The sequence below is a fragment of the Linepithema humile genome, chromosome 4 (genome assembly GCF_040581485.1).
Source record: "Linepithema humile isolate Giens D197 chromosome 4, Lhum_UNIL_v1.0, whole genome shotgun sequence".
In the NCBI taxonomy this organism is placed as follows: domain Eukaryota; kingdom Metazoa; phylum Arthropoda; class Insecta; order Hymenoptera; family Formicidae; genus Linepithema; species Linepithema humile.
The window spans coordinates 27,384,515-27,408,814 of NC_090131.1; the positions used below are offsets into that span (position 1 = coordinate 27,384,515).

Here is a 24,300-nt window from a genome sequence, read left to right on the forward strand (position 1 = left end):
CGTCGGTCGTTAGCCATAAGTCGTCGCGTGCATCGGAAAAATTGCAAGTGCCATTTTCTTCCGTGCGTTTTCTATTTTCTCGTGCTTCTTCGTACCTCGATTAATCCACGCTTTGTTCGGTCACGCCTCCGTCTACGGTAAGTGCATCAGAAAACGCTCGTCCAAGTATCGAGAAATCATTCTGTATAATCGTCATGAAGTAATAATTACCTCATAAATATGTATATAAAGATTGTGATTTGCAAAATAAAATATTCAATTCATTGACTAGAGATATTAAATAAAGGGAAATGTTAAATTTGGAAAGTAAGTCTGGTATGTTGATGTCCAGTTACACAATATGTTAATTTATTACGTTAGGTTGATAATCGGAATAAAATCGGAAAAAATTCTTCGTATAAATATTCCTCCATTAGTATATCAAATGTCAGTATTGGAATTCATCGCGACATATATGGCTGCCGTTATACATAAAACATTTCCACATTCCACGCGTTCTATAAAGCATTCCGAAAAATTTTATCTCTCAGACTACTAGGATTAAATCGTATTAAACAGGTCGCAGATTACGTAAGTTCTATATTAAGTAAATTCTGGTTAAAACTTTTCGATCCAGAGTTTAACTTCACTTCAGGTGCCTGACGAATCCCGCGTCTAACTTTTGAAGCCCAAAATTTTTTTTCGGTGCACAATATAATAGCACAGGGATCGGACGGAGGGACAGGTAGATCCTGGGTAGATCTGTAGGAAGAACAGGGCGAGACGGCATTCCTAAACCGTGAATCCTCCACCTCATCTCGTTTTCTCCGCCCCTCTCCCGTCGCCTCGTCTTTCTTCTTTCCACCGAACATCATCCGCCTCGACTCGTCGTCATCTCGCCGTTGTTGTGGTGCACGCGAAGATTTGAAAAATGTACGTCTGGACTTGTACTCGCGCGCGGCGGTTTATCTACCTTCCACCTCGGAGGAAACTCGACCGAGTACAGCGCGTCGAACGGGATTCCAAAAAGTAGAACATCCGGCAACACGCTCGCTCATCTGTTCTTATGTGATCATCCGTCGCGCTACGTACGCGCGCGTACCCGCACGTTTTTACCGGAAGAACGGAGACGACTCGGGAGAGAAGACAACTTTTTCGCGCATTTATATGCCAGCCTTAAGGATTATATCATCTTTCCGCTAGCGAGCACCAATAAAGTCTTGTAGTTACAATCATCTCTGCTTTCTAATTCCTTTTACATATTCAACTTTGGATTTTTCGAATCTCGAACAATTTTAATAATTTAGATTTAATATAAATCTACGTGTAAGCTTAAGAGATAGTCGCTTTTTAGAATCTTTTTCTATTTTCATCTTGTCATAATAATGTCACGTTTTCCTTCTCTTTACGAAACCAAACTCGTAACCGCAACGCGATGTCGTCGACGATATTACGCGATCGTTGAAATATCACGCGTCTGTTTGCTGAGAGAAAATAATATTGCATGCACGTTCCTCGAGCGAGAGATGCTAATGGATCCCAAGAGAACTGCGTGCGTGGTGCCAGTATGGCTGTTTGACCTTTTGAAAGAAAGGAAGGTCGTCATCTCGAGACTCTCCCAGCGAGTTCAGAGGGACTGCATCAACAACAAGACGGAGTAACGCCGTGTCTCGATTCTCTTCAGCGCGACTTGTGCGTGTCCATTGAAATGCAAGACAATTTCAATTACATTCCGCGGAGAATCTTGTTGTTTGATCACAAAGCAATAAGAAAATAAATCTTTATAAAATTTTGTATAAACAAAATAAGAAAAAAATAACAATTTATCTTTGTTTTTAAAAGTAATTAAAAATAGAATTTTTCCGACAATTATAACAGCTCGATTGAAAAACATTTACAGCATAGAATCTTAGTAGGTTTATGCTGGTTTTAAAAGCATCAGCAAATAATTGTAAAATGATCAGAACGATCGACAGAGCAATTTATTTGACATCCAACACTGACACCATTTGATAACCAATAGAAATCGTCGAAAATACTTATAAATAATGGTTAGTTGGGCATTTAAATAATTATTTTTCTATCTATTTAATACGCAATAAATATTAATCCACTTCGTTATTGCTTCGTAAAATTATCGTAAGAATAATAAAACGTGCTGTTACCAAGCTACAAGTTTATTCTTTCTTTAAAATAATTATGAAATATTATACTTTCCTGGATAAATTTTTTCATGATATTTACAATTTACGTATTCGATCAGACATTTCGCGAGTCATAATATTGCTCGGCTATTATAAAACAAGATTCTGCGGCGAGGTGGTTTACTTTGATCGAATCACTGACACGAATCGACTTTGCGGAAACCGAAGCATCGTCAGATGTTACGAACAGCATGCTGCGAAATAAAAGCTCTAGCCTGGAGCGACCCAGATACAAGCTTTTTACGCGCGATATCTACGCCGATCGGTGGAGAAAATTATTTCGATGCAATTTCTCAGTTGAAAGAGCAAACGCATCAGATCGCTCTCCGATCTAATCGATCTAATCGAATACTAATCAGATGTAAGAGAGCCTTGTAAATCAAATAAGCGTAAATCGCTAGCGGTAGATTTAAAATATGTTACAGCTGTCAGAACGCGTCGTAAAAAAAAAATCGACGATCAGATTTGATAACAGCTATAAAATACTGAAGTGAGCGGGTGAATACAGACGAGCCAATAATCTGTCGAACTCGTTGAGCTGTCACCGTGGCAAGTTTCACTATTTTACAAAAGTCCCCGTCGGTCGGTTGTCAACCCTGCGAGGCACATGTGTACTAAAAACGATCGAGGCCGTTGTGTCCGTCACTGTCAGCGCGAGTCACCGATTAACCGCCTTTCCTGTCTTCTGTATGCTCGCCGGCAGAAGATGAGCAAAGTATCCGGTTACTCGGAAATGCCGGTAGACCTTAAACTACCGCTTCCTGTATTTATTCGGGCTGGAAGCTTTTAGCATCCAACAAAAATTTCACGACTTTCGCATATTTTAAAATGTATGAAAATTTATACCGTGAAGCTTTTACTGCACTTTTCGAAAATTTAATCATTTGATGTGAGTCATAGTAGCGATGCAATGACCTGCTTTGCGAGTAGTAAAATATGGAAATTGCGTGTTCGCGATGTATTATTGCAACTTTGCGCTCAGATGATCTCTGTCCAGGCAGACAGCTTAATGTGATGTTTCCCTGCACAGGATGGGAGCTGCGAGGCATACACTGTTATAAATTCTTCAACATCAGGCACTCCTGGGAAAAAGCGGCGGAACTATGCAGGAGGTAAGCCACGCACAATTGCCCTCCCTTTCATTAGTTTTGCTAAAGCTTGACTTTAATGAGATACGATCAATATCTTTATCGATAGGCACGTAAAGAGTCATAATACATGTCTCAATCATTTTTTTGTGACGATTATGTTATAAAATATCGGTGTTCTTGACAATCTGTTGCAGGTACGGAAGCGAGCTGATGGTGGTGGAGTCGTACAGCGAGAACAACATGTCGGCGAGTATGATCGGCCGGCATTTGAATCGTTACTGGTTGGGTCTTGCCTCGCTCGACGATTTACGAACCAACACACTCGAGTCCGCCGCGGGAATGCTCGTCTCGCAATACACCGGTTCGTACGCAATTCCGTTTCATTCGATTTGCCAGGCGCCCGCTGCATTTTACACGAGCAAATCTCGTAACCAAATGCACATTCCGCAATCACGTTCCTGTCTCCTTTTTATTGTATCTACTTCCAAAGTAGTATCTTATTCCACGCTCTTTGCCATTAACGATCGACGATTTAAGAGGCCTTGACCGATATTCCGCGCAATACAATACGGTTCGCAAGTCCGATCCTCGTAAAAAAAAAATGTAAAAATTCCAAAGTTCCGTTAACTTAACTTTCAAGATTCTTACATATGTAATCTCTGTTTTTCATCAATTAAAGAATATGATTTTATTGTTTTTTAATTTAATTCTATAAAATTCCATATTTTCTCATTAATTTAAAAACTAGATTTTTATTTAAAAACAATTTATTAAAAAAATATACACAAGGTACTTCTTAATTTTGACAATTTTGATACTAAAATTTTAGATTTTAAGAATGATTACAAAAATTTAGAAATTATTAATTCAACTAAAATACAAATACATAAACATAAAACATTTAATGACATATTATTATGACAAATGTTTCTGTGTGTTACGAACGTATTACGAAATTAAATGACTAATAATCGTGACGCGGACGTTTCGCTCCGATCTCGTATAACACGCAGGGCCAGTTTCTATCAGGGTCACGGAAACACGGAACTCGCACACACGGCACGAAGACACACTTTTCCCACCAACAATGCACAGACGTCGTCGCTTTGTATGTCCGTTTGCTACAAGCCGCAATTTCCCCGTCTGCCGCGTTTGCACACTGTCCGCGCCACTAAAGCGCACTATTAATTATGCGCCGGGCTCGGTAGTTAACTGCACATTATTAGCAACGGATGTAATTATTATTAACTAACATAACAATATGCAAGATCTCGATACACTCCTTCTTCGCAAACGCGTGCGTTTGAGACTCATTAGAGACATTCAGATGTTATCGCTGTCATTATAATCATTAATTATTAATTATGTATATAATTAAAAACATAATAAAGTGCTCTGCGAATTTTCAATATTTAGCTCGAAAACAAAGTTTCTGGAGATTAATAAAAATTGTATTTTGCCGGTAAAAATGTAGGTTTCTGGGCGCCGAGTCAACCGAACACAAATTCAGGCGAGTGTGTGGATGTCGCTTTGACGGATGACCGACAAACGTGGGAACTGACCACGTGCGAGTCGCTTCTTCCTTTCATGTGTCGTGCCAACGCTTGTCCTTCCGGTAAGTACATCGTCGCATTGAATTGCGAGCAACGCGGTCGCATAACGTGGCCAGCAGTTTCACCATAATTCACGCCCGGAAACCGGAATAATAATCTTCCATGACGGGATATCTTCCACAGGTTCGTTCCACTGCTCAAACGGCAATTGCATTAATGCGGCATTCAAGTGCGACAAGCAGGACGACTGCGGTGATTATTCGGACGAATTGGATTGCCCTGCTAACTGCCAGTACTACATGGCGAGCAGCAGCGGCACCGTGCAAAGCCCGAATTATCCACACAAATATGCACCGCTCAGTAATTGCAAGTGGACGCTGGAAGGTCCACAAGGGCATAATATTGTGCTGCAGGTGAGCTATTTATTCAACGATCGATGAAATCGATGAGATAACATATATGAGATAACATATAAAACGTGAGAAAAAATTTTTAAAACAGAAATAAATTGTAATTATTGAACTATTTGTGTTCTAGTTCCAAGAATTCGAGACCGAGAAGAGCTTTGACATCGTGCAGATCCTCGTGGGCGGTAGAACCGAGGAGAAGTCTGTGAGTTACGCGACCCTCTCCGGCAAACAAGAACTCAACAATAAACACTTTGTCTCGGCTTCGAACTTCATGATCATCAAGTTCAGCACTGATGCATCTGTAGAAAGGAAAGGCTTCCGCGCTACTTGGAAGACGGAACCGCAGAATTGTGGCGGAATCTATAGAGCAACGCCGCAAGGGCAAGTGCTCACATCCCCGGGATATGTAGAAATGCAGAATTATCCTGGAGGACTTGAATGCTTGTATATCCTGCAAGCTCAGCCGGGACGCATAATTTCATTGGAGGTATGCTAAAACCTCGCGCTATTTGTCTCGTCATCTATTAGACAATGCTTATTCAATACTGCATTAAAAGTTCTTCTATGTAATGTTAAATACTAATAAAATTAGAAAATTTTTTAAATAAATAACTAACATTTTTATAAAATATAAAGTCAAAATTCTTTACAGTATAAAAAATAAATTTTAAAAATATGTTTAATTGCTTGTTTTTAGATTGAAGACTTGGATCTCGAAGCGCATCAGGATTACATTCTCGTAAGGGATGGAGACTCGCCTATGAGCCGGCCAATCGCGCGTCTCACGGGAAGATTGGAGGACAATCCTGCAGTGATTATGTCCACCGGAAACAATTTATATCTGTACTTTAAAACAAACCTCGGCGATTCCAAGCGAGGTTTCAGCATTCGTTTCACGCAGGGCTGTAAAGCCACGATCATCGCGAGAAACGGGACAATTGAATCGCCTTCTTACGGCCTCAACGATTATCCTAATAATCAAGAATGTTTGTACAGAATCAAAAATCCGGAGAGAGGACGACTGTCTCTGAAATTTGTCAACTTTGATGTTCATACGAGTGATCACGTGCAGGTAAATTGAATTAATGAAGCTTATTGGAAGATAAGTTTGGTCTCTACATTGAAATTGTTAACTTTTTCACTTGCAAAATGTACAGATATACGATGGTTCCAATACAAACGGTTTACGTTTGCACCCCGGCGATGGTTTTACTAATAACACTCTACCTACGCTCACGCTCACTGCGGAAAGCGGAGAGATGCTCGTCAGATTCGTCTCTGACGCTCTGCACAGCAAAATTGGCTGGCAAGCGAAGTTTTCCGCCGGTAAGCCATAAGTCACATTTCATCTTTTGAAATTTTGCAAATTATCGTACAATGTGGAAAGATTGAAATATAATATTTATATTGGGAAATATTTAACGATAAAAAAAAAACTCATTTCAGATTGCCAGCAGTTACAACCCGGCAAGGGTGCTTTAGCGTCGCCTCGCGAGACGGCCTTCGGCACAACGACTGTATTCTCGTGCCCGGAAGGACAGGAATTCGCGACAGGAAAATCGAAGATTGTTACGAGATGTCTCCCCGGAGGAATCTGGTCTATCACGTATATTCCCAAATGTCAAGAAGTGTACTGCGGCCCCGTGCCTCAAATCGACAACGGATTTTCAATTGGCTCTTCGAACGTTACCTTTAAAGGGCTTGCAACCTATCAGTGTTACGCGGGATTCGCGTTTCCTTCTGGACGACCAACAGAGCAAATCTCATGTATGGCTGACGGAAGGTGGCAGAAAAAGCCGTCTTGTTTAGGTTCGTAGAAATTGCACGATCAGTATGAAATTTATTTAATTATAGAATTAAAATGCTAGAGCAAAAAATAAAATTACGCGTTTCAAAAATTTCATTCTTCAGCGTCACAGTGTGCTCCGCTGCCAGACGCACCTCATTCCAAGATAACTATATTGAACGGAAGTGGTCGAAGCTATGGCACAATTGTCAGGTTCGAGTGCGAGCCTGGATACATAAGAAGCGGACATCCCGTCATTCTTTGCATGAGCAACGGCACGTGGTCCGACGAAGTACCGACATGTTCTCGTAAGTAAATTGCACGATAATGATAATTGTTAATTAATTTAGCATCAATATAAATTAATAATCATTTATGTTTAACAGGTGCCACGTGTCCACTGCTACCAACGATTAAAAATGGATTCGTTGTCGATACTAACAAAGATTATTACTTCAACGATGAAGCTAGAGTGCAGTGTAACAGAGGATACAAACTTATCGGATCAAATATTATACAATGCGGACCTTACCAACAATTCGACAATGTGCCGTCTTGCGAAGGTAAATTTTATAACGTTATATAATTATATTTCATACGGCGAGATAAGCAGTGGTTTTGTATTCTCCCATCTGTGCTTGTAGATATAAATGAGTGTGCGTCGAGCCAATGCGATCTGGCATCCACGGAATGCATAAACAATCCCGGTGCATTTACATGCAAATGTAAGCCAGGTTTTGCACCAACTATGGAGTGTCGAACGATCAGCGATCTTGGACTCATTAACGGCGGCATTCCCGATGAATCGATTACGGTTTCGAGCTCACAAATCGGATATACAAAGACCGTAAGACGCATTAACATACTTAATGAATTCTTAATAATCACTAATAAAATAAATCAAATAAATAGGCAAAACAAATTTGTTTTAAATATTTTATAATACTTTTAAAAATCAATCCAATTTCCTCGCACTTATCTTAATTCATTCATAAAAAGATAAATACTGCAAAATTGATTTAAAAAAATATAAAATATTTAAAAATATTTCTGCTTTGCCAGTTCATTTGATTCACGTGCATTTAAATCTAAAAAATTAATTTAGTACTATAAAGCTTTGAATTTTAAAATTCTTAATAAATATTTTTCTATAATTTATATTTCTTCGCAGGGCATTCGTTTGAACAACGGCGACGGCTGGTGCGGCAATAGCCTCGAACCGGGCGCTAGCTGGGTGATGATCGATCTGAAAGCACCTATGATCATTCGCGGATTCCGCACTCAAGTAGTAACCAGAATCGACGGAAACATAGCTTACACGTCGGCCTTGCGAATTCAGTACACGGACAATTTGACGGACATCTTCAAAGACTACAGTAATCCAAACGGCACCACGGCGGTGGAGTTCAGGATTCTGGAGCCGACGCTTTCCGTCTTGAATTTACCTGTGCCGATCGAAGCGCGCTACGTGAAATTCAAGATACAGAGCTACCACGGCGCGCCGTGCTTGAAGCTGGAGATAATGGGATGCACTAGGCAAGAGTGCAACGATATTAATGAGTGCACATACCGCAACGGTGGCTGTCATCAGAAATGTATCAACAGCCCTGGCAGCTATTCCTGCATGTGCAACACGGGTTACGAACTATACAAGGGCAATGGCACGGCTGGATTCAATTTGGCAAAATCAGAAACCGGTGAAAGGGATGGCGATTTGTATCAGAGAAATAAGACGTGCGTGCCGGTGAAGTGTCCGCCATTAACGGCGCCGGAAAACGGAAAAATATTGACAACTAAGGTAAAACAAAAATGAAATAATAATTCCGTTGCCTGAATACACTTCAACTGTTACGAAAACTAAATAAAAAAAAATACAAAGACGGAATAGCTTTCCAATCGGAAATATGAATTACTATTATAAAAGTTATATTATAGCTGTATAGTGTCTTCTAAATAAGATTTTAAAGCGTAGAAATTTATTTGTTTTGCAGAAGCAGCATCATTTTGGCGATCTCGTCAAATTCCAATGTAACTTTGGTTATGTACTATCTAGACCGTCGGCTGTAATTTGTACTTCTTCCGGTGTTTGGAACGGAACCATTCCTGAATGTCAATGTAAGTAAATATAAAATGTTCTAAAATTATAATATGCGTGTAGAAATTGTTTTCTTTCTTTTCTCTTGCACTCGCGCTAATACATAATATAACGCGAAGAAATATAATTTCTATAAAAAATATATTTCGCTTATTTAAACTTCTGTTTCATTATAATTTATGTTTTAATTTTATTTCAGATGCAAAATGCGTATCGCTACCGGACGACAAGAACGACGGCCTGTCCGTGATTCGAAATGATGAAACCAGCGTGCTGGTGCCCTTCAAGCATAACGTCACCTTGCAGTGCAACAACAAGGGCCGCTACTTACGCAAAACTGCGACATCCGGTTTCCGACAGTGCGTGTACAATCCGAAACCCGGCTTTCCTGATTACTGGCTGTCCGGTTTGCAGCCGGCGTGTCCTCGCGTGGATTGCGGCAAGCCTCTTCCCACACCCGGCGCCGAGTACGGCGAGTACTCGGACAGCAAATATCAATCCGCATTCTACTTCGGCTGTCAGGTTACCTTCAAACTGGCTGGCCAGAGCAGCCACAACGACAACGTCGTGCGATGCCAAGCGAATGGCGTTTGGGATTTCGGTAACCTGCGATGCGAGGGCCCGGTTTGCGAAGATCCCGGAAGGCCGAGCGACGGTTTCCAGATAGCGCGAAGCTACGAGCAGGGCTCGGAGGTGCAGTTTGGCTGCAACCGAGCCGGCTACATCCTCGTCAACCCGCGACCGATCGTCTGCGTCCGCGAGCCGGAGTGCAAGGTCGTGAGGCCCCTCGGTCTCGCCTCCGGGCTAATCCCGGACTCGATGATAAACGCTACTACCGAGCATCCGAACTATGAGGCCAGGAACATCCGGCTGAACTCCGTGACCGGCTGGTGCGCCAAGCCGGAGACTTTCTCCTACGTGAGCGTCGACCTCGGTCGCGTTCGCCGAGTGAAGGCGATCCTCGTGAAAGGCGTGGTCACCAACGACCTCGTCGGCAGACCCACGCAGATTCGATTCTTCTACAAGCAGACGGAGAGCGAGAATTACGTCCTCTACTTCCCAGACTTCAACCTGACCATGCGCGAGCCCGGAAATTACGGCGAACTGGCGATGATCACCCTACCGAAGTACGTGCAAGGCCGATTTATCATCCTCGGTATTATAAGCTACATAGACAAAGCTTGCCTCAAGTTCGAGCTGATGGGATGCGACGAGCCGACAAACGAACCGACGTTGGGTTACGATTACGGTTTCTCACCCTGCGTGGACAACGAGGTTCCGGTCTTCCAGAATTGTCCGCAAAAACCTATAATCGTACAGAGAGGACCCGACGGAGAATTGCTTCCGGTGAACTTCACAACACCGATCCCTATCGACAACAGCGGAGGTATCGCGCGAGTGGAAGTGATTCCCGAAGGCTTCAGAACTCCCATTCATATCTTCGAGAGCATGATCGTTAAATACGTGGCCTTCGACTACGACGGCAATGTCGCTATTTGCGCGATTAACATTACCGTGCCGGGTTAGTAGTTTTTCATTTTACTTCTAATATAAATATGGATATTTTAATACTTGTGCTTAGAGCATCTAATTTTATAATATCACAAATAATATATTTCAATATATTTAAATAATGCTTTTAATTTAACTTTCTAATTGTCATTCATAGTTTATTTTAATAATTTATTGCAGATGTAACGCCGCCCAAATTGAGCTGTCCTCAGAGCTATGTCATTGAACTGATCGATAAACAAGAAAGTTACTCCATTAACTTTAATGAGACACGAAGGCGCATTAACGCTACGGACGCATCCGGTCCTGTGATGATCACTTTTTCGCCAGAACGCGCAGTAATTCGCACCGGTGGCTTCGAAAATGTTACTGTCTACGCGACGGACTCCAGCGGCAATAAAGCAACTTGTCACTTCCAAGTGTCCGTCCAGGCAACGCCGTGCGTCGATTGGGAATTGAAACCGCCGGCTAACGGCGGTCTAAAGTGCATCCCCGGGGACAAAGGGCTGCAATGCATAGCAACCTGCAAAGCTGGCTATAGATTCACCGACGGTGCATCCACGAAGACATACGGCTGTAGCGTTAATAAACGGTGGACACCTTCATCAATGGTTCCCGATTGTGTTTCAGAAAGTAAGTTTTTTTTATTCTCATATAAAATTTTGCCCAAATTATTATAGATATATCTATTTAATTAATAATATCCAATTAAAGGATAAATTAACGAAATAATTATATTTATAGACACGCAACAGGCTGATTATCACGTAATCGCCTCGGTGACTTATCGCGCGAACGGCGCCGTTTCTCGATCCTGCCTACCGATGTATCAAGATCTCCTGAGTCAATATTACATGAACCTGAATTCTATTTTAACGGATCGCTGTTCCAACGTTGTCGCCGTGAATATGAATGTTTCCTTCGTGAGATCTTTGCCCTTATTGATCGAAGAGAACGTTGTCAAGGTAAGAGAGAAATTGTATTAGTTTTTAATTATTGATTCAGCTAAATTATGACTCCTAGACAACGATAAAAAGTAACAACATAAATTTTTAACACAAATTTCAGATGGACTTCGTTTTGGTCATCCTTCCGGCGATACGTCAAACAAAATTGTACGATCTCTGCGGTTCCACGTTGAATCTGATCTTCGATGTATCGGTACCGCATACGAGCGCAATTATCGAGCCTTTATTGAACGTTTCGGCGATCGGCAATCAATGCCCGCCCCTTCGTGCTCTCAAATCGTTAATCAACAAAGGATTTACGTGCAGCATCGGTGAAGTTTTGAATACGGATACCAACGATGTTCCTCGTTGCCGTAAGTAAACGTATTTTATAATTAACTCTTTCGCTATATGAAACAGCGCAATGAAGAAACACTCTGTGTGGTCGGAATAAAAATAATAGTAACAAGCGCTGTAATGCGCCAACAGTACTCAAAGGGTAAAGACGTTTTTTAGGACGTCTTCAATAAATAATTGTTTTAATTAAAAGACGCTGCATCGATATGCAACTTTTATCAAAGAATTTTGAAATGTATATATACGATATTTCTTTTTCACACGTCACAATACTCGCTTCGTACATTAATTTACGTATTTTTTTACATACTTTCAGTGCATTGTCCCGCCGGATCTTTTGCCGGGGAGAAGCAGAAGCAATGCACACCCTGCTTGAAGGGCTATTATCAGAACAACGATCGTCAAGGTTCCTGCTTGCGCTGTCCGCACGGCATGTACACGAAGGAGGAAGGATCAAAGCACATAGACGACTGCGTTCCCGTCTGCGGTTACGGCACATACTCGCCCAACGGTCTTGTGCCCTGTCTCGAGTGTCCTAAAAACAGCTACACCGGCGAGCCACCGACTGGCGGCTACAAGGATTGTCAGACCTGTCCTGCCGGAACGTTCACCTATCAACCGGCCGCGCCTGGTCGCGATGAGTGCCGTGCCATGTGTTCCCCGGGCATGTACTCGAACACAGGACTCGCTCCTTGCAGCCAGTGTCCGAAAAACTTCTTCCAGCCTCAGCACGGAGCGACCACTTGCATCGAGTGTCCTGTGAATATGCAAACAGACGGAACCGGCTCGGTGGGTCGCGAGGAATGCAAGCCTATCCAGTGCAACGACAATATATGTCAGCACGGCGGTACCTGCAAGGCCAAAGGACACGGCATGCTCTGCCGCTGTCCGGCCGGTTTCTCTGGGAGACGTTGCGAAATCGATAATGATGAATGCGCGTCCCAGCCGTGCTACAACGGTGCAACTTGCATAGATCTGCCGCAGGGCTACAGGTGCCAGTGCGCCAATGGCTATTCCGGTATTAATTGTCAGGAGGAGAAATCCGACTGCACCAACGACACGTGTCCGGAAAGAGCCATGTGCAAGAACGAGCCTGGATTTAACAATTACACTTGCCTCTGCCGTTCGGGATACACTGGAGTCGATTGCGACATCACCGTGAGTGTCTCTTCATTTTTCTTGTTTAAAATTAAATAAAAAAATATAAATCTTTTTTAAAATTAAATAAAACATATTCTTCTTGTTCAAGTCGCGTTACTAATTTATAGAAATAAAAATTTGTATGTAAAGTATTTCGATAAATATTTCATTCCATTTTATTTCATGTCTTTGCAGATTAATCCTTGCACAGCCAGCGGAAATCCTTGCAACAACGGCGCGACTTGCGTGGCCCTTCAACAAGGCCGCTACAAGTGTGAGTGTTTGCCAGGCTGGGAGGGTCAGAGCTGCGAAATCAACACCAACGATTGCGCAGAGCGACCCTGTCTGCTCGGAGCCAATTGCACCGATCTGATCGCCGACTTTTCTTGCGACTGCCCGCCCGGATTCACCGGCAAACGATGCCACGAGAAGATCGATCTGTGCTCGGGCAATCCCTGCCTGAACGGCATCTGCGTGGATAATCTCTTTAGCCATGAATGCATCTGCCATCCAGGATGGACCGGCTCCGCCTGCGAGATCAACATCAACGAGTGTGCGCTGGCACCGTGCCAGAATAACGGCCAGTGCCTCGACCACATCGACGACTATACGTGTAGTTGCGAGCCCGGTTACACGGGCAAAGACTGCCAGCACACCATCGACCACTGCGCATCAGATCCTTGTCAGTACGGCGCCACATGCATAAATCAATTGGAAGGATCCGTGTGCAGATGCAGACCCGGCTACGCCGGGCTGCATTGCGAGACGGAGATCGACGAGTGCCTCAGCGATCCTTGCAGCCAGGTCGGCACGGACCGCTGCGTGGATCTTGACAACACCTTCCTCTGCCATTGTCGCGAGGGCTACACCGGAATGTCCTGCGAAACTAACATCGACGACTGCGCGTCCGATCCGTGCCTGAACGGCGCGACGTGTAGAGACGAAGTCGGCGGCTTCAAATGTATGTGCACCGAAGGATGGACCGGCGTTCGCTGCGAGAGCGACATCGGTATGTGTCAGAATCAACCCTGCCAGAACGACGCCGCCTGCGTCGATTTGTTCGTGGATTACTTCTGTGTGTGAGTGCTTTTTTTCCACGACGGCTCGTGTAAATTTATTTCTAAATTTTTATCAAAAAAATTAACTTAAAATTTGAATCTGTAAATTTTAAATCAACAGCTGTCCATCTGGAACCGATGGCAAGCAGTGCGCAACGGCGCCGCAACGCTGCATCGGGAATCCGTGCATGCACAACGGTCGTTGCCAAGACTTCGGCTCCGGCTTGAATTGCACATGCCCTGAGGATTACACGGGTATCGGCTGCCAATACGAATACGACGCTTGTCAAGCCGGCGCTTGCAAAAATGGTGCAACCTGCATCGACGAAGGTTCTGGATTCACCTGCTTATGTCCTCCAGGATATACCGGTAATTAACTCGATTAATGTTATTTGTTTCTTTCGAATAAAGTAATTGTCGAAACGCCAAAAACAAATAATTATTGAAATTATTTGAAATTTCTTTGTAATTAGGTAAAACTTGCGAGGAGGATATAATTGATTGCAAAGAGAACTCTTGTCCGCCATCGGCGACCTGCATTGACCTCACCGACAAATTCTTCTGCCAGTGTCCGTTCAACTTGACAGGCGACGATTGCAGAAAATGTACGTTTCGCAAATTTTTTGAAAATAATTAATAAATTATTAATAATAATTATTCTTTAATTTGAATTCTTGCAGCTATCCAAGTGGATTACGATTTGTACTTTAGCGATCCGAGACGCAGCAGTGCTTCGCAGATCATTCCATTCTTTACTGGCTCGACCAAGAGCCTGACTGTCGCTATGTGGGTGCAATATACGGATAATAAAGAGGAAAGTGGAATTTTCTTCACTCTTTATGGCGTCAGGTAGATTTAATTATGTTCCTATTTTGCTAACAATTTATATCTCAATCTCCTATCGCTGTTTTCTTTTTATTTACGATGCATTAATTAATATATTTCTAATTTTTTTCAGCTCGCCGCACGTTCCTACGAACCGCAGAGTCATGATTCAAGCACACAGCAATGGAGTTCAAGTATCTCTCTTCCACGATCTGCAAGACACTTATCTACAATCCACCGGAGAATACACGAATATAAATGACGGACAATGGCATCATGTGGCACTTGTGTGGGACGGAGAAAATGGTGGAGAACTTATATTAATCATCGACGGTCTCATCGCTGGCAAGACTGAGAAATACGGTAGCGGCAGATCGCTTCCGGCGTAGTAAGTGCCTTTAATTCATAAAAACTATGAATTATTTTTTTCGCTGTATCTTTCGCAGAGATTGCGTAACAAATTGATGGATTTAAAGATAATTTCAATCTAATATAATTTGTATAAAAATTATAATAATTTTGTGTTATAATAAAAATATAATAATTTTAATCTTTTTGCAGTGCGTGGGCGGTGTTAGGAAAGCCGCACAGCGAAACCCCGAAGGGCTACATGGACGGCTTCCAAGGCCACTTGACAAAAGTGCAAGTCTGGAGCCGTGCGCTGCATGTGACGAATGAGATTCAGAAACAAGTGCGCGACTGTCGCACGGAACCGGTTCTCTATCAAGGCCTCGTGCTAACCTGGGCGGGATACGACGAAACCGTGGGTGGGGTTGAGAGAGTCGTGCCGTCACATTGCGGCCAGAGAATCTGCGCCCCCGGTTTCGGCGGCAACAAGTGTCAGGAGCTCGAAGTCGATAAGATCCCGCCGAACGTGAAACATTGCCCGGGCGATCTCTGGGTGCTCGCGAAGAACGGATCGTCCATCGTCACCTGGGACGAGCCGCACTTCAGCGACAACGTCGGCATCGTGAAAATTCAGGAGAAGAACGGACATCGATCGGGGCAAACTCTTCTGTGGGGCACTTACGATATTAGTTACGTGGCTTACGACCAAGCCGGAAATTCAGCCAGCTGCAGCTTCAAGGTTTACGTGCTGGGTGAGTAAAATTTTTTTCCACTTGATATTTTTTCAAAGTTGCAAAATATTTGAACTTTTCTTCTCATTGTCACAGCGGACTTTTGTCCAACACTGGAGGATCCCATCGGCGGCACGCAACAGTGCAAGCAGTGGGGTTCGGGAGGTCAGTTCAAGGTTTGCGAGATTTCTTGCAACGCTGGATTACGATTCTCGCAGGAAGTTCCCAAATTTTACACGTGCGGTGCGGAAGGTTTCTGGAGACCTACCAGCGATCCTAGTCTACCATTAGTGTATCCTGCTTGTACAAGTAAACATTGCGTTTATATTGGATTATTTTTCTTTCTCACGCAATGTTACTTTCAATATTAACATGTATATTTTTTTAGGCGCTACGGCAGCCCAAAGAGTCTTCAGGATTAAAATGAACTTCCCCACGTCAGTGCTCTGTAACGAGGCCGGTCAAGGTGTGCTCAAGCAGAAGGTTAAAAACGCCGTGAACTCTCTGAACAGAGACTGGAACTTCTGTTCGTACTCTATCGAAGGTAAAACACAAATAATTTCGCGTATTTTCTATGTCGATTCAATTTTCTACATCGAACGCGTATTATTTTCAGGCACTCGTGAGTGTAGACATCTTGATATCGATGTACAATGCGACCATCGCGCGCGCACGACAAGGGAAACGAGCGAAGAGGACGGCGGAACGTACGTCGTTTCCGCTGTCGTGTCCACAGAAGCGTAAGTACAAATTATGATTTCCTGATTAACGAGTTTCTTAAAAAATTTTTGCTATTTGCATATTTGCAATTCGAGATTTTTACAGCGCGCAAATTCATCTGTTGTTCTAAACACATTTTTTAAAAGTAATTAGCGCCGTAAATCATGGCTTGTTTTTGTGTCACAATCGTATTCGTCGCTTAATTGTTGAACGCATCATCGATGTATTGTGCTGCGCCGCGCATTTCGCTCACAATGAATACTGGTACTGAGCATTTTTTATTACTTGTGTTGCATCATAGAACAAGACAGGGTCGCCAAGGCAGTGATACCTACGAAGTGGAGATCTCATTCCCGGCGATAAAGTAAGGACAGCTCGATTCATGCCACGCGCAATTCAGTTTCATTTACATGTCATACATTCATCATTTCTAATACGTTATCATCTTAAAAACAGTTAGACACGGTGCAGTTTGTAACCATCGGCGTTTTTCTCGTTGCATAATCATTGTGCATAACTTGCGGATTTGTAATAAATAGGGAAAAGCGATAAATCGCAACTAACGACTAATCCAACGAATGACGGATCAAGCCTCATACTTGTACGAAAGCTAGAAGCTGGTGTGCACGTTGTTACTAACTGATCACGACCGATCACCATATATACAGGTGGGACGTCATTATAGTGAGCTGCGACAAGTATCCACATACTCCGAGTGATAACAATGTAACAAAATCCATGTAACCAAGCTGTGAGGTCGCTTATCATGCTTACATTCAGGAAATTTATCATTTAATACACCGCTGGATCGGAAAAATACATGGTGGAGATTCAAGCACATAAAATTATAGGCTTCATGAAAATTAGAAATATGAAAAAAAAATGTTATTTTAAAATTAACGCAATCTTGTTATTTGAACTATGCTTATTTAGGCGTCTGGCAGCTTCGGTTTGCGATGATCCAATCCAATACATATTGATCGGCATACAGATATCTCCGACATCATCAAAAATACGATTAATATATATTATTAATTATTAATTACTATAAGGGCATGAGTGCGGTTTAACCTGTGGCACGCGAGACTATTGATGAGGATGCTGTTCTGAAAACAAGGCTGCTTACACCTGCCTTGATATAACGGCTGTATATATTTGCGCAAATCCCTCCACGCCTGTTGCTACTAGAAACACCCTATCCATCTGCAGAGCAATAACTTTTGTTTGTGTTTCGCAGCGATCCGATCCTAAACGCCAATTCGCAGGAGCGCTCCACCGTGCAGAAGCTACTCGAAAAACTGATCCTAGAACAGGCTCAATTTGACGTTCACAATATTCTGCCTAACACCGTACCGGACCCTGCGTCCCTCGTTCTGGAATCCGATTATGCCTGTCCGATAGGCCAAGTTGTCATGACGCCGGATTGCGGTAAGCCGATATGTCTCATTAATTACTATCGTAACTAAAAATTATCTTTCAATAAAATCTAATTTTGACTTAGAAAAATAATGTATAAAAAAGTATAAACTTCAAAAAATATTTTAAATAAGAATATTAAAAGATACTTTGTTAATTAGAAGCGCATATAAGAAAGTTCCAAATACACCTGTCTCTCTTTACGATTTACGCACAAGATACATTCCACTTTGGAAAAATCAAATTCAAATGCATTTTTCTAGTGCGAAATCTAAGTCATCGTTATTATTTTCACAGTACCATGTGCGGTGGGCACTTACTATGACGAGGAGACGAAGCAGTGCGTGTCTTGCCCCGTGGGCACTTACCAGAGCGAGTCCGGGACACTGAAATGCAGTTCCTGCCCGGTGATTGCCGGTCGTCCCAGCGTGACCGTCGGCCCCGGCGCGCGTAGCGCGGCGGATTGCAAAGAGCGTTGTCCCGCCGGCAAATATTACGACGACGTGGCCGGCCTCTGCCGCAGCTGCGGCCATGGATTCTACCAGCCGAACGAGGGCAGCTTCTCCTGCCTGCTGTGCGGCCTCGGAAAGACCACGAGGACGGCCGAGGCGGTGTCTCGAGAGGAATGCCGGGATGAATGCGGATCCGGACAGCAATTGGCCGTCGAAGGAAAGTGCGAGCCTTGTCCGCGCGGCACGTATCGCACCCAAGGAGTTCAAGCGTCATGCCAGGCATGTCCGCTTGGCAGAACGACCCCGAATATGGGAGCCGCGGCGATAGAAGAATGCTCGCTTCCGGTCTGCGAACCCGGAACTTACCTAAACGGAACGCTCAACGAGTGCATGGAGTGCAAGAAAGGAACCTACCAATCGGAACCGCAGCAGACCTTCTGCATCCCATGCCCGCCTAATACCAGCACCCAAGGATCTGCTGCTGTGAGTTTCTCTTACATTAATCAATATAATTTTGAAGAAAAAATATTTTTATATACATATTTGTATATAAATTTATATATAATTAAAATTTTAAAGCTACATTTTTGCTAAAATTATAAATCACAAATTGTATTTTTAATTCCAGTTTTATATACATACTAATAAATAAATAGAAAGGTAAAATAAACGGCAAAATGATAAATAATAATAATTTATGTTTGTCAATAGACGAACAAAGCAGAGTGCACGAACCCTTGTGAGACCAGTGGCCAGGAGATGCACTGCGACGCAAACGCATACTGTTTACTTATACCAGAGACAAGCGACTTTAAATGCGAGTGCAAGCCCGGATACAACGGCACCGGAACCGTGTGCACAGACGTGTGTCTGGGCTACTGCGATAACGAGGGCGTCTGTCTAAAAGACTCGCGCGGACAGCCCTCGTGCCGATGCAGCGGCAGCTTCACCGGCAAGCATTGCACGGAGAAGTCCGAGTTCTTCTATATTACCGGCGGTATAGCGGGAGGAGTTATCTTGATAATTATCGTGGTGCTGCTCGTCTGGATGATTTGCGTCAGGTTAGTAAAGTCGATTAAAAATAATCTACGAGCGCGATAACGACTGCGCGATACCGAAACTTGATTCCGTTATCGAAAACAATTTCTCAAAGATATCATTCACGCGTGAATCGCACGCATGATTTAGCACTATTTTGTGTTCAAGATATCAATCATTTCTTTTTTTTAACAGAGCCTCTAGAAAGAAGGAACCGAAGAAGATGCTTACGCCAGCGACCGATCAAAACGGCTCACAAGTGAACTTCTATTACGGCGCGCCAACTCCGTATGCCGAGTCGATAGCGCCGTCACATCACAGCACGTACGCTCATTACTACGATGATGAGGAGGATGGTTGGGAAATGCCCAACTTCTATAACGAGACTTACATGAAAGGTGAGCACAGTATACGAGATTTAAAAGTAAGATTTGAATGTGGCAATTTGTATTGTCGCAAAATTAATTTTTTTAAACCACTGACGTCTTTTTTTTCTTTACAGAGAGCCTGCACAACGGCAAGATGAACAGTCTTGCACGATCGAATGCCAGTATTTACGGCACGAAAGATGATCTTTATGACAGACTGAAGCGTCACGCGTATACTGGTAAAAAAGGTACAATCCCGCAACTACCTTCGTAAATCATATTAATCAACGCCGGCTTCATCGTTAGCGTACAGCCGTCCGAAAATTACTTCCAACAAGGGATCGGAACGCGCCACACCGGCTGTTTATTTATGAATTAATTTAAGTCTATGTACCTCGTCTTTTTACTATCATAGAACACGTAACAAATTTCTCGTAAAACAAAATTACGATTAACGTAACGACAAATTGGAGCAATCTCGGCGCGCTATCTCAGAAACGAGCGAGCGGCGCAACAAATAACATTACAAAATATCCATTTTCCAGATAAGAGCGACAGCGACAGCGAAGGCCAGTGACCGGGTAGAATGACTTTCATGCCAACGTAGAGTACGAAAGAGCGAGAGATATCAGTGTAATCAGACGGGGCGACGACGATATCTCATCCTTCGAGCGACCTCGTCGTCGTTGCTCCACCCGATCGACGGATCGTGCTATTAGTTAAGATATTTTTACACATGACGTCATGCGAGATCCGCGGTCATCGTGATCGTGCAACTGGACATGAGAAAGAGGGGGAGAGAGAGAGAGAGAGAGAAAAAGCGAGAGAGAAAAATGCACGATCAGAGCTGCGTGATCTCGTATTGACGCGAAGAAATGCACTTTGATCGACGACCGGTGAACGACGCAAGAGTCCTGGAACGGCGATCGGCAGAGATCGAAACGTACACCGATCGTTGCTTCGGCACGCGTCCATCGAGTAGCAAACTCGAGGTGCGCCAGGATCACAAAAAAAAAATTAATAAAAAAACAAAAAATAATACCCGTCCGTCCTTCGAAGTGAAATTCGATGCGTGTTCAATGATTAAAGAGACTTACGCGTGAGGTTGTAATTTTTGTAATTTAATATCATGTAGATTTTAAGGACCAACCCAGTACCATCTCCACCATCATCCTCTCCCTTCTGTCCCCCCTTTTTTTTTTATTAACTCATACGATTAACGGTGCGTACGTGAACGGAACTGTGTGCTTGCATGTTAATATAACTATACGTACGTGGATATATATTTTGTTACTTCCGAAGGTATACGCATCACGTTGTAATATAATAGTGTGCAGGCGCGCGACAGCGCGACGGGGAAATTTGACGAGATTTCGAATTTAATTTTAGAAGCCGGAGAAGAAAGTGAAGGGATCTCGTGAAAATCCCCCGCGACGTGAGAAACCCAGTTGATTCACAATGACCAAAAAGCTTTGGAAACATTTAGAGTGTACTCTCTCACGCGAACAGTAAAAACGGAAATGTAGAGCCGAGTGTGACGAAACAGTGAACTTTATGTCTACGCGGCGAGTGTGCACCAAACGATGCCTACCACGCTGTTTTTCATTTATGTTGTAAAAACTTTAACAAATAGTTGTTTTTTTATTAATAAAATGTATTTCAGTAAAACTCCTCAATGTTTTATTTGCGTTCTAAGTGTATCTTACTTGCAGACGTACTGTTGATTCGAAGACTTGTAAAATTTTATTCATGCAGCTGTTTTTGATTTATTTTTGTCTAGTTTTATCAATATTGCTCTGTGCATTTTATCTTTAAAAATAATATTGGGCTTTTCGTTATTATTCGATTGAGGCGTCTCGGACGGCGCAGTTTTATTTCTTACTCCTGGATCAATACGAATATCCTTACTGTCGGCTATAAAATCAAAATCGTCGCCATCAGCAGCGACACTATCTTCACCTTCGTTGTCAGATTCAATTGGACTGCCAATCGAACACGACCTTTTACATTTTTCTATCTCTAACAAAGAAAAAACGTAAAATAGCATAGAATATATTGACTAAAATACAAAAAATGAGAAACATACCACGTTGATTTAACTGCTTTAAAATTTTGAGACCTTTAATAAGATCTACATCGTTCTGATTGTGCTTTAACACTGTTAGTGATAAAAATTAAGTTTTGGTAAGTTAAGACTAATAAATAATTAATAATAAAATTTGTTAATCCTTACATTGATTCCCAATATCATAAGCTGTTGTATAATCTTTTTTCATTAGAGCAATCACGAACTGAAATGCATAAAGTTTGGTTAACATTTATTGCGTTTATTAAAAACTATTTTTAAAAAATTAATTTAATTTTTATACTTTAATACGATCATCGTAATTTGTGGAATGTTTTTTATCCATCGTAAAAGTTGGCTGAAGAACGGCTTTTACTTTCTCACTTCACTGATAACCATTTTTAGTCAATGATAAGAATTCATGGAATCGCGTTTATCGTATATCTGCAGTTAGATTAAAGCAAAGTGTAATATTAATAATGTCATAACTTTAAAGCGTATAAAAGCCTTGCAATCTTACTTGTTTGTATTTCAAAATTTTCTTCCTTTTTATATCACAAAAATTTTTATTACAATTTAATTACAATTTAAAAAGTATGCCTAAAGCAAGACAATTGCCATGATGTTATGCACACATATTTGTTAATATAACTTTTAACTAACTTCAAAGAAATTTTGCCAAGAAATTCAAATTATACTTTTTAAACATACTTTTCAATTATACTTTGCATTACTACGAAAGTTTTAATATTACATGTTATGGAAACCATATCCAGCGACTTGTTGGCAGATAAAGCTACCTGATGTCATGTAGGAAATCCCGTTTCGGCGTTGGAACGCAGTGGTAGTTTGCCAGACAGTATGATAATTACACACGTAGGCGAAAGAAGAGGTCATTGGAATGCGGAATGTGAAATGCGTCAGTCGAGAGACCCTTCGTTTTCCTTATGCCGAACGATTCGCAGAAGGAAAGTTTTGAGAGTTGCGAGTTTAAGGATTTTAAAAATTTAATCTTTATGTTATCATAAATTATTTCTCAAAAAAATTGCGAATAAATATCCAGTCTATTTTGAAATAAATTTGTTTTCTATCAAATTAATTATTTAAATTTATCTTTTAACAATATACAAAAAAAAAAAAAAATATGCGCAAAATGCATGGCAATGATCTACTTGGAACAATCGCGAGAGATTCCATTCTCCAATTATTGATTTTTTAATCTCTTTCCAGAGAGTGTTGTAAACATTATAAAAAATACACGTTAACTCTAGTTTGCACTTGCAACTCCATCTAGCCACCGACGATTCTGCTCATTGTAAGTTGACTACACCGATAACATCGAGCGAGTATTATTGAAATAGCAACCTTGCAGCTGCATTATATATGTATTTTGCGAGCAATATGTAATCTAGCGATGACATTTCGTAATAATAAATTCTTATGCAAACTTTCTTTTTTTCAGCAATTTTTTTGCAAAAATTTATATTAAACATGCATTAAAAATATTTTATACAATTACAGCGAAAAAGTAAGATCAGAAAATGAATCAGATTTAAAGATCAAAACTAAATACCTTATTGAATCATTTGCTTTCACTAGCATTGATCTATACTACTGGGCTTCCTATTCGTCAAAAAGCAATTATTCGCTCACATCCGGTCACCGTACTTTCCCCAGCCGAAAGTTTTCAGAGTTGTCTCGTGCTTCAATTCTACTCATTGATTGCTGCAGTTGAAATTCTGCGACAATTCTGTCTATGACTCACGCTATCAAACCGATATACTACCGAAAAGTATTGAAGTTAGTTGTTGTAAGCATCGGCGATACATTGAATAAAACATTTTCCAGTAGCCTCTATATAATCCAAAGTTTTGTAAGAACTTGCAAAACAGATTGACTGAAATCAGTTGCGGCAAATCACCGATAAAATGCGGCATTAAGTAAAAAAAAAAAAAAGGAGAACGCGCCAAGAGAATCAGATGAGAGAATAATAAATTATCGACTCTCGAGGAGATTATCGTCTCGAATTCCGCACATGACGTGTTCCGGTCGGTGCGACGCGACGGCGCCGCCGGCTCGCTCCGATTCGTGAACGGTGAGCACACGATGGTTTTCATTCGTCGAGCATGACGCTTTACACGAATCCCGCTCCGAGTGTGCTTTCAGTGACGTGGTTTAACCCCGGCACTGCCGCCTCTCCGGGCG

General features: G+C 42.0%; 2 protein-coding genes across 7 annotated transcripts in view; one reads left to right on the top strand and one right to left on the bottom strand.

The window, feature by feature from the left end:
- The window catches only part of uif (sushi, von Willebrand factor type A, EGF and pentraxin domain-containing protein uif), a 34,793-nt gene extending 13,660 nt beyond the window's left edge, over nucleotides 1-21,133 (top strand). For both annotated transcript variants that reach the window (XM_012371794.2, XM_012371793.2), the window contains exons 4-37: nucleotides 3,214-3,295; nucleotides 3,469-3,635; nucleotides 4,749-4,889; nucleotides 5,011-5,240; nucleotides 5,365-5,724; nucleotides 5,935-6,309; nucleotides 6,395-6,563; nucleotides 6,684-7,046; nucleotides 7,149-7,331; nucleotides 7,410-7,586; nucleotides 7,668-7,870; nucleotides 8,195-8,821; nucleotides 9,015-9,138; nucleotides 9,318-10,640; nucleotides 10,811-11,263; nucleotides 11,375-11,595; nucleotides 11,699-11,951; nucleotides 12,251-13,092; nucleotides 13,270-14,153; nucleotides 14,254-14,501; nucleotides 14,606-14,737; nucleotides 14,813-14,981; nucleotides 15,091-15,345; nucleotides 15,519-16,057; nucleotides 16,133-16,345; nucleotides 16,425-16,580; nucleotides 16,653-16,776; nucleotides 17,058-17,120; nucleotides 17,994-18,184; nucleotides 18,470-19,107; nucleotides 19,336-19,685; nucleotides 19,858-20,060; nucleotides 20,165-20,278; nucleotides 20,576-21,133. In XM_012371794.2, coding sequence (XP_012227217.1) covers nucleotides 3,214-3,295; nucleotides 3,469-3,635; nucleotides 4,749-4,889; nucleotides 5,011-5,240; nucleotides 5,365-5,724; nucleotides 5,935-6,309; nucleotides 6,395-6,563; nucleotides 6,684-7,046; nucleotides 7,149-7,331; nucleotides 7,410-7,586; nucleotides 7,668-7,870; nucleotides 8,195-8,821; nucleotides 9,015-9,138; nucleotides 9,318-10,640; nucleotides 10,811-11,263; nucleotides 11,375-11,595; nucleotides 11,699-11,951; nucleotides 12,251-13,092; nucleotides 13,270-14,153; nucleotides 14,254-14,501; nucleotides 14,606-14,737; nucleotides 14,813-14,981; nucleotides 15,091-15,345; nucleotides 15,519-16,057; nucleotides 16,133-16,345; nucleotides 16,425-16,580; nucleotides 16,653-16,776; nucleotides 17,058-17,120; nucleotides 17,994-18,184; nucleotides 18,470-19,107; nucleotides 19,336-19,685; nucleotides 19,858-20,060; nucleotides 20,165-20,278; nucleotides 20,576-20,607 — 10,604 coding nt within the window. In that variant the 3' untranslated portion in view covers nucleotides 20,608-21,133. The remainder of the gene's footprint in view (nucleotides 1-3,213; nucleotides 3,296-3,468; nucleotides 3,636-4,748; nucleotides 4,890-5,010; nucleotides 5,241-5,364; nucleotides 5,725-5,934; nucleotides 6,310-6,394; nucleotides 6,564-6,683; nucleotides 7,047-7,148; nucleotides 7,332-7,409; nucleotides 7,587-7,667; nucleotides 7,871-8,194; nucleotides 8,822-9,014; nucleotides 9,139-9,317; nucleotides 10,641-10,810; nucleotides 11,264-11,374; nucleotides 11,596-11,698; nucleotides 11,952-12,250; nucleotides 13,093-13,269; nucleotides 14,154-14,253; nucleotides 14,502-14,605; nucleotides 14,738-14,812; nucleotides 14,982-15,090; nucleotides 15,346-15,518; nucleotides 16,058-16,132; nucleotides 16,346-16,424; nucleotides 16,581-16,652; nucleotides 16,777-17,057; nucleotides 17,121-17,993; nucleotides 18,185-18,469; nucleotides 19,108-19,335; nucleotides 19,686-19,857; nucleotides 20,061-20,164; nucleotides 20,279-20,575) is intronic.
- Nucleotides 21,134-21,777: 644 nt separating this feature from the next.
- Nucleotides 21,778-23,911, bottom strand: LOC105675037 (uncharacterized). 5 transcript variants are annotated; one of them, XM_067353238.1, is made up of 5 exons: nucleotides 23,669-23,911; nucleotides 22,400-22,539; nucleotides 22,264-22,321; nucleotides 22,117-22,188; nucleotides 21,778-22,049 (listed from the first exon to the last, which is right to left on the bottom strand). In XM_067353238.1, the coding sequence occupies exons 2-5, from the start codon at nucleotides 22,439-22,441 to the stop codon at nucleotides 21,778-21,780; spliced, it is 444 nt and encodes a 147-aa protein (XP_067209339.1). In that variant the 5' UTR covers nucleotides 22,442-22,539; nucleotides 23,669-23,911. The 5 variants fall into 5 exon arrangements, with proteins under 5 accessions (XP_067209339.1, XP_067209337.1, XP_067209338.1 ...); XM_067353236.1 differs by having other exon boundaries at nucleotides 22,400-23,039; XM_067353237.1 differs by lacking the exon at nucleotides 23,669-23,911 and adding an exon at nucleotides 22,896-23,168.
- Nucleotides 23,912-24,300: the final 389 nt, after the last annotated feature.

Coding starts and splice junctions, on each gene's coding strand:
- LOC105675037 (XM_067353238.1), bottom strand. CDS start 22,441: ATGGATAAAAAACATTCCACAAATTACGATGATCGTATTAAA. Junction 22,322..22,399: donor ATTACGATGATCGTATTAAA/GTATAAAAATTA, acceptor TATGCATTTCAG/TTCGTGATTGCTCTAATGAA. Junction 22,189..22,263: donor TTATGATATTGGGAATCAAT/GTAAGGATTAAC, acceptor TATCACTAACAG/TGTTAAAGCACAATCAGAAC.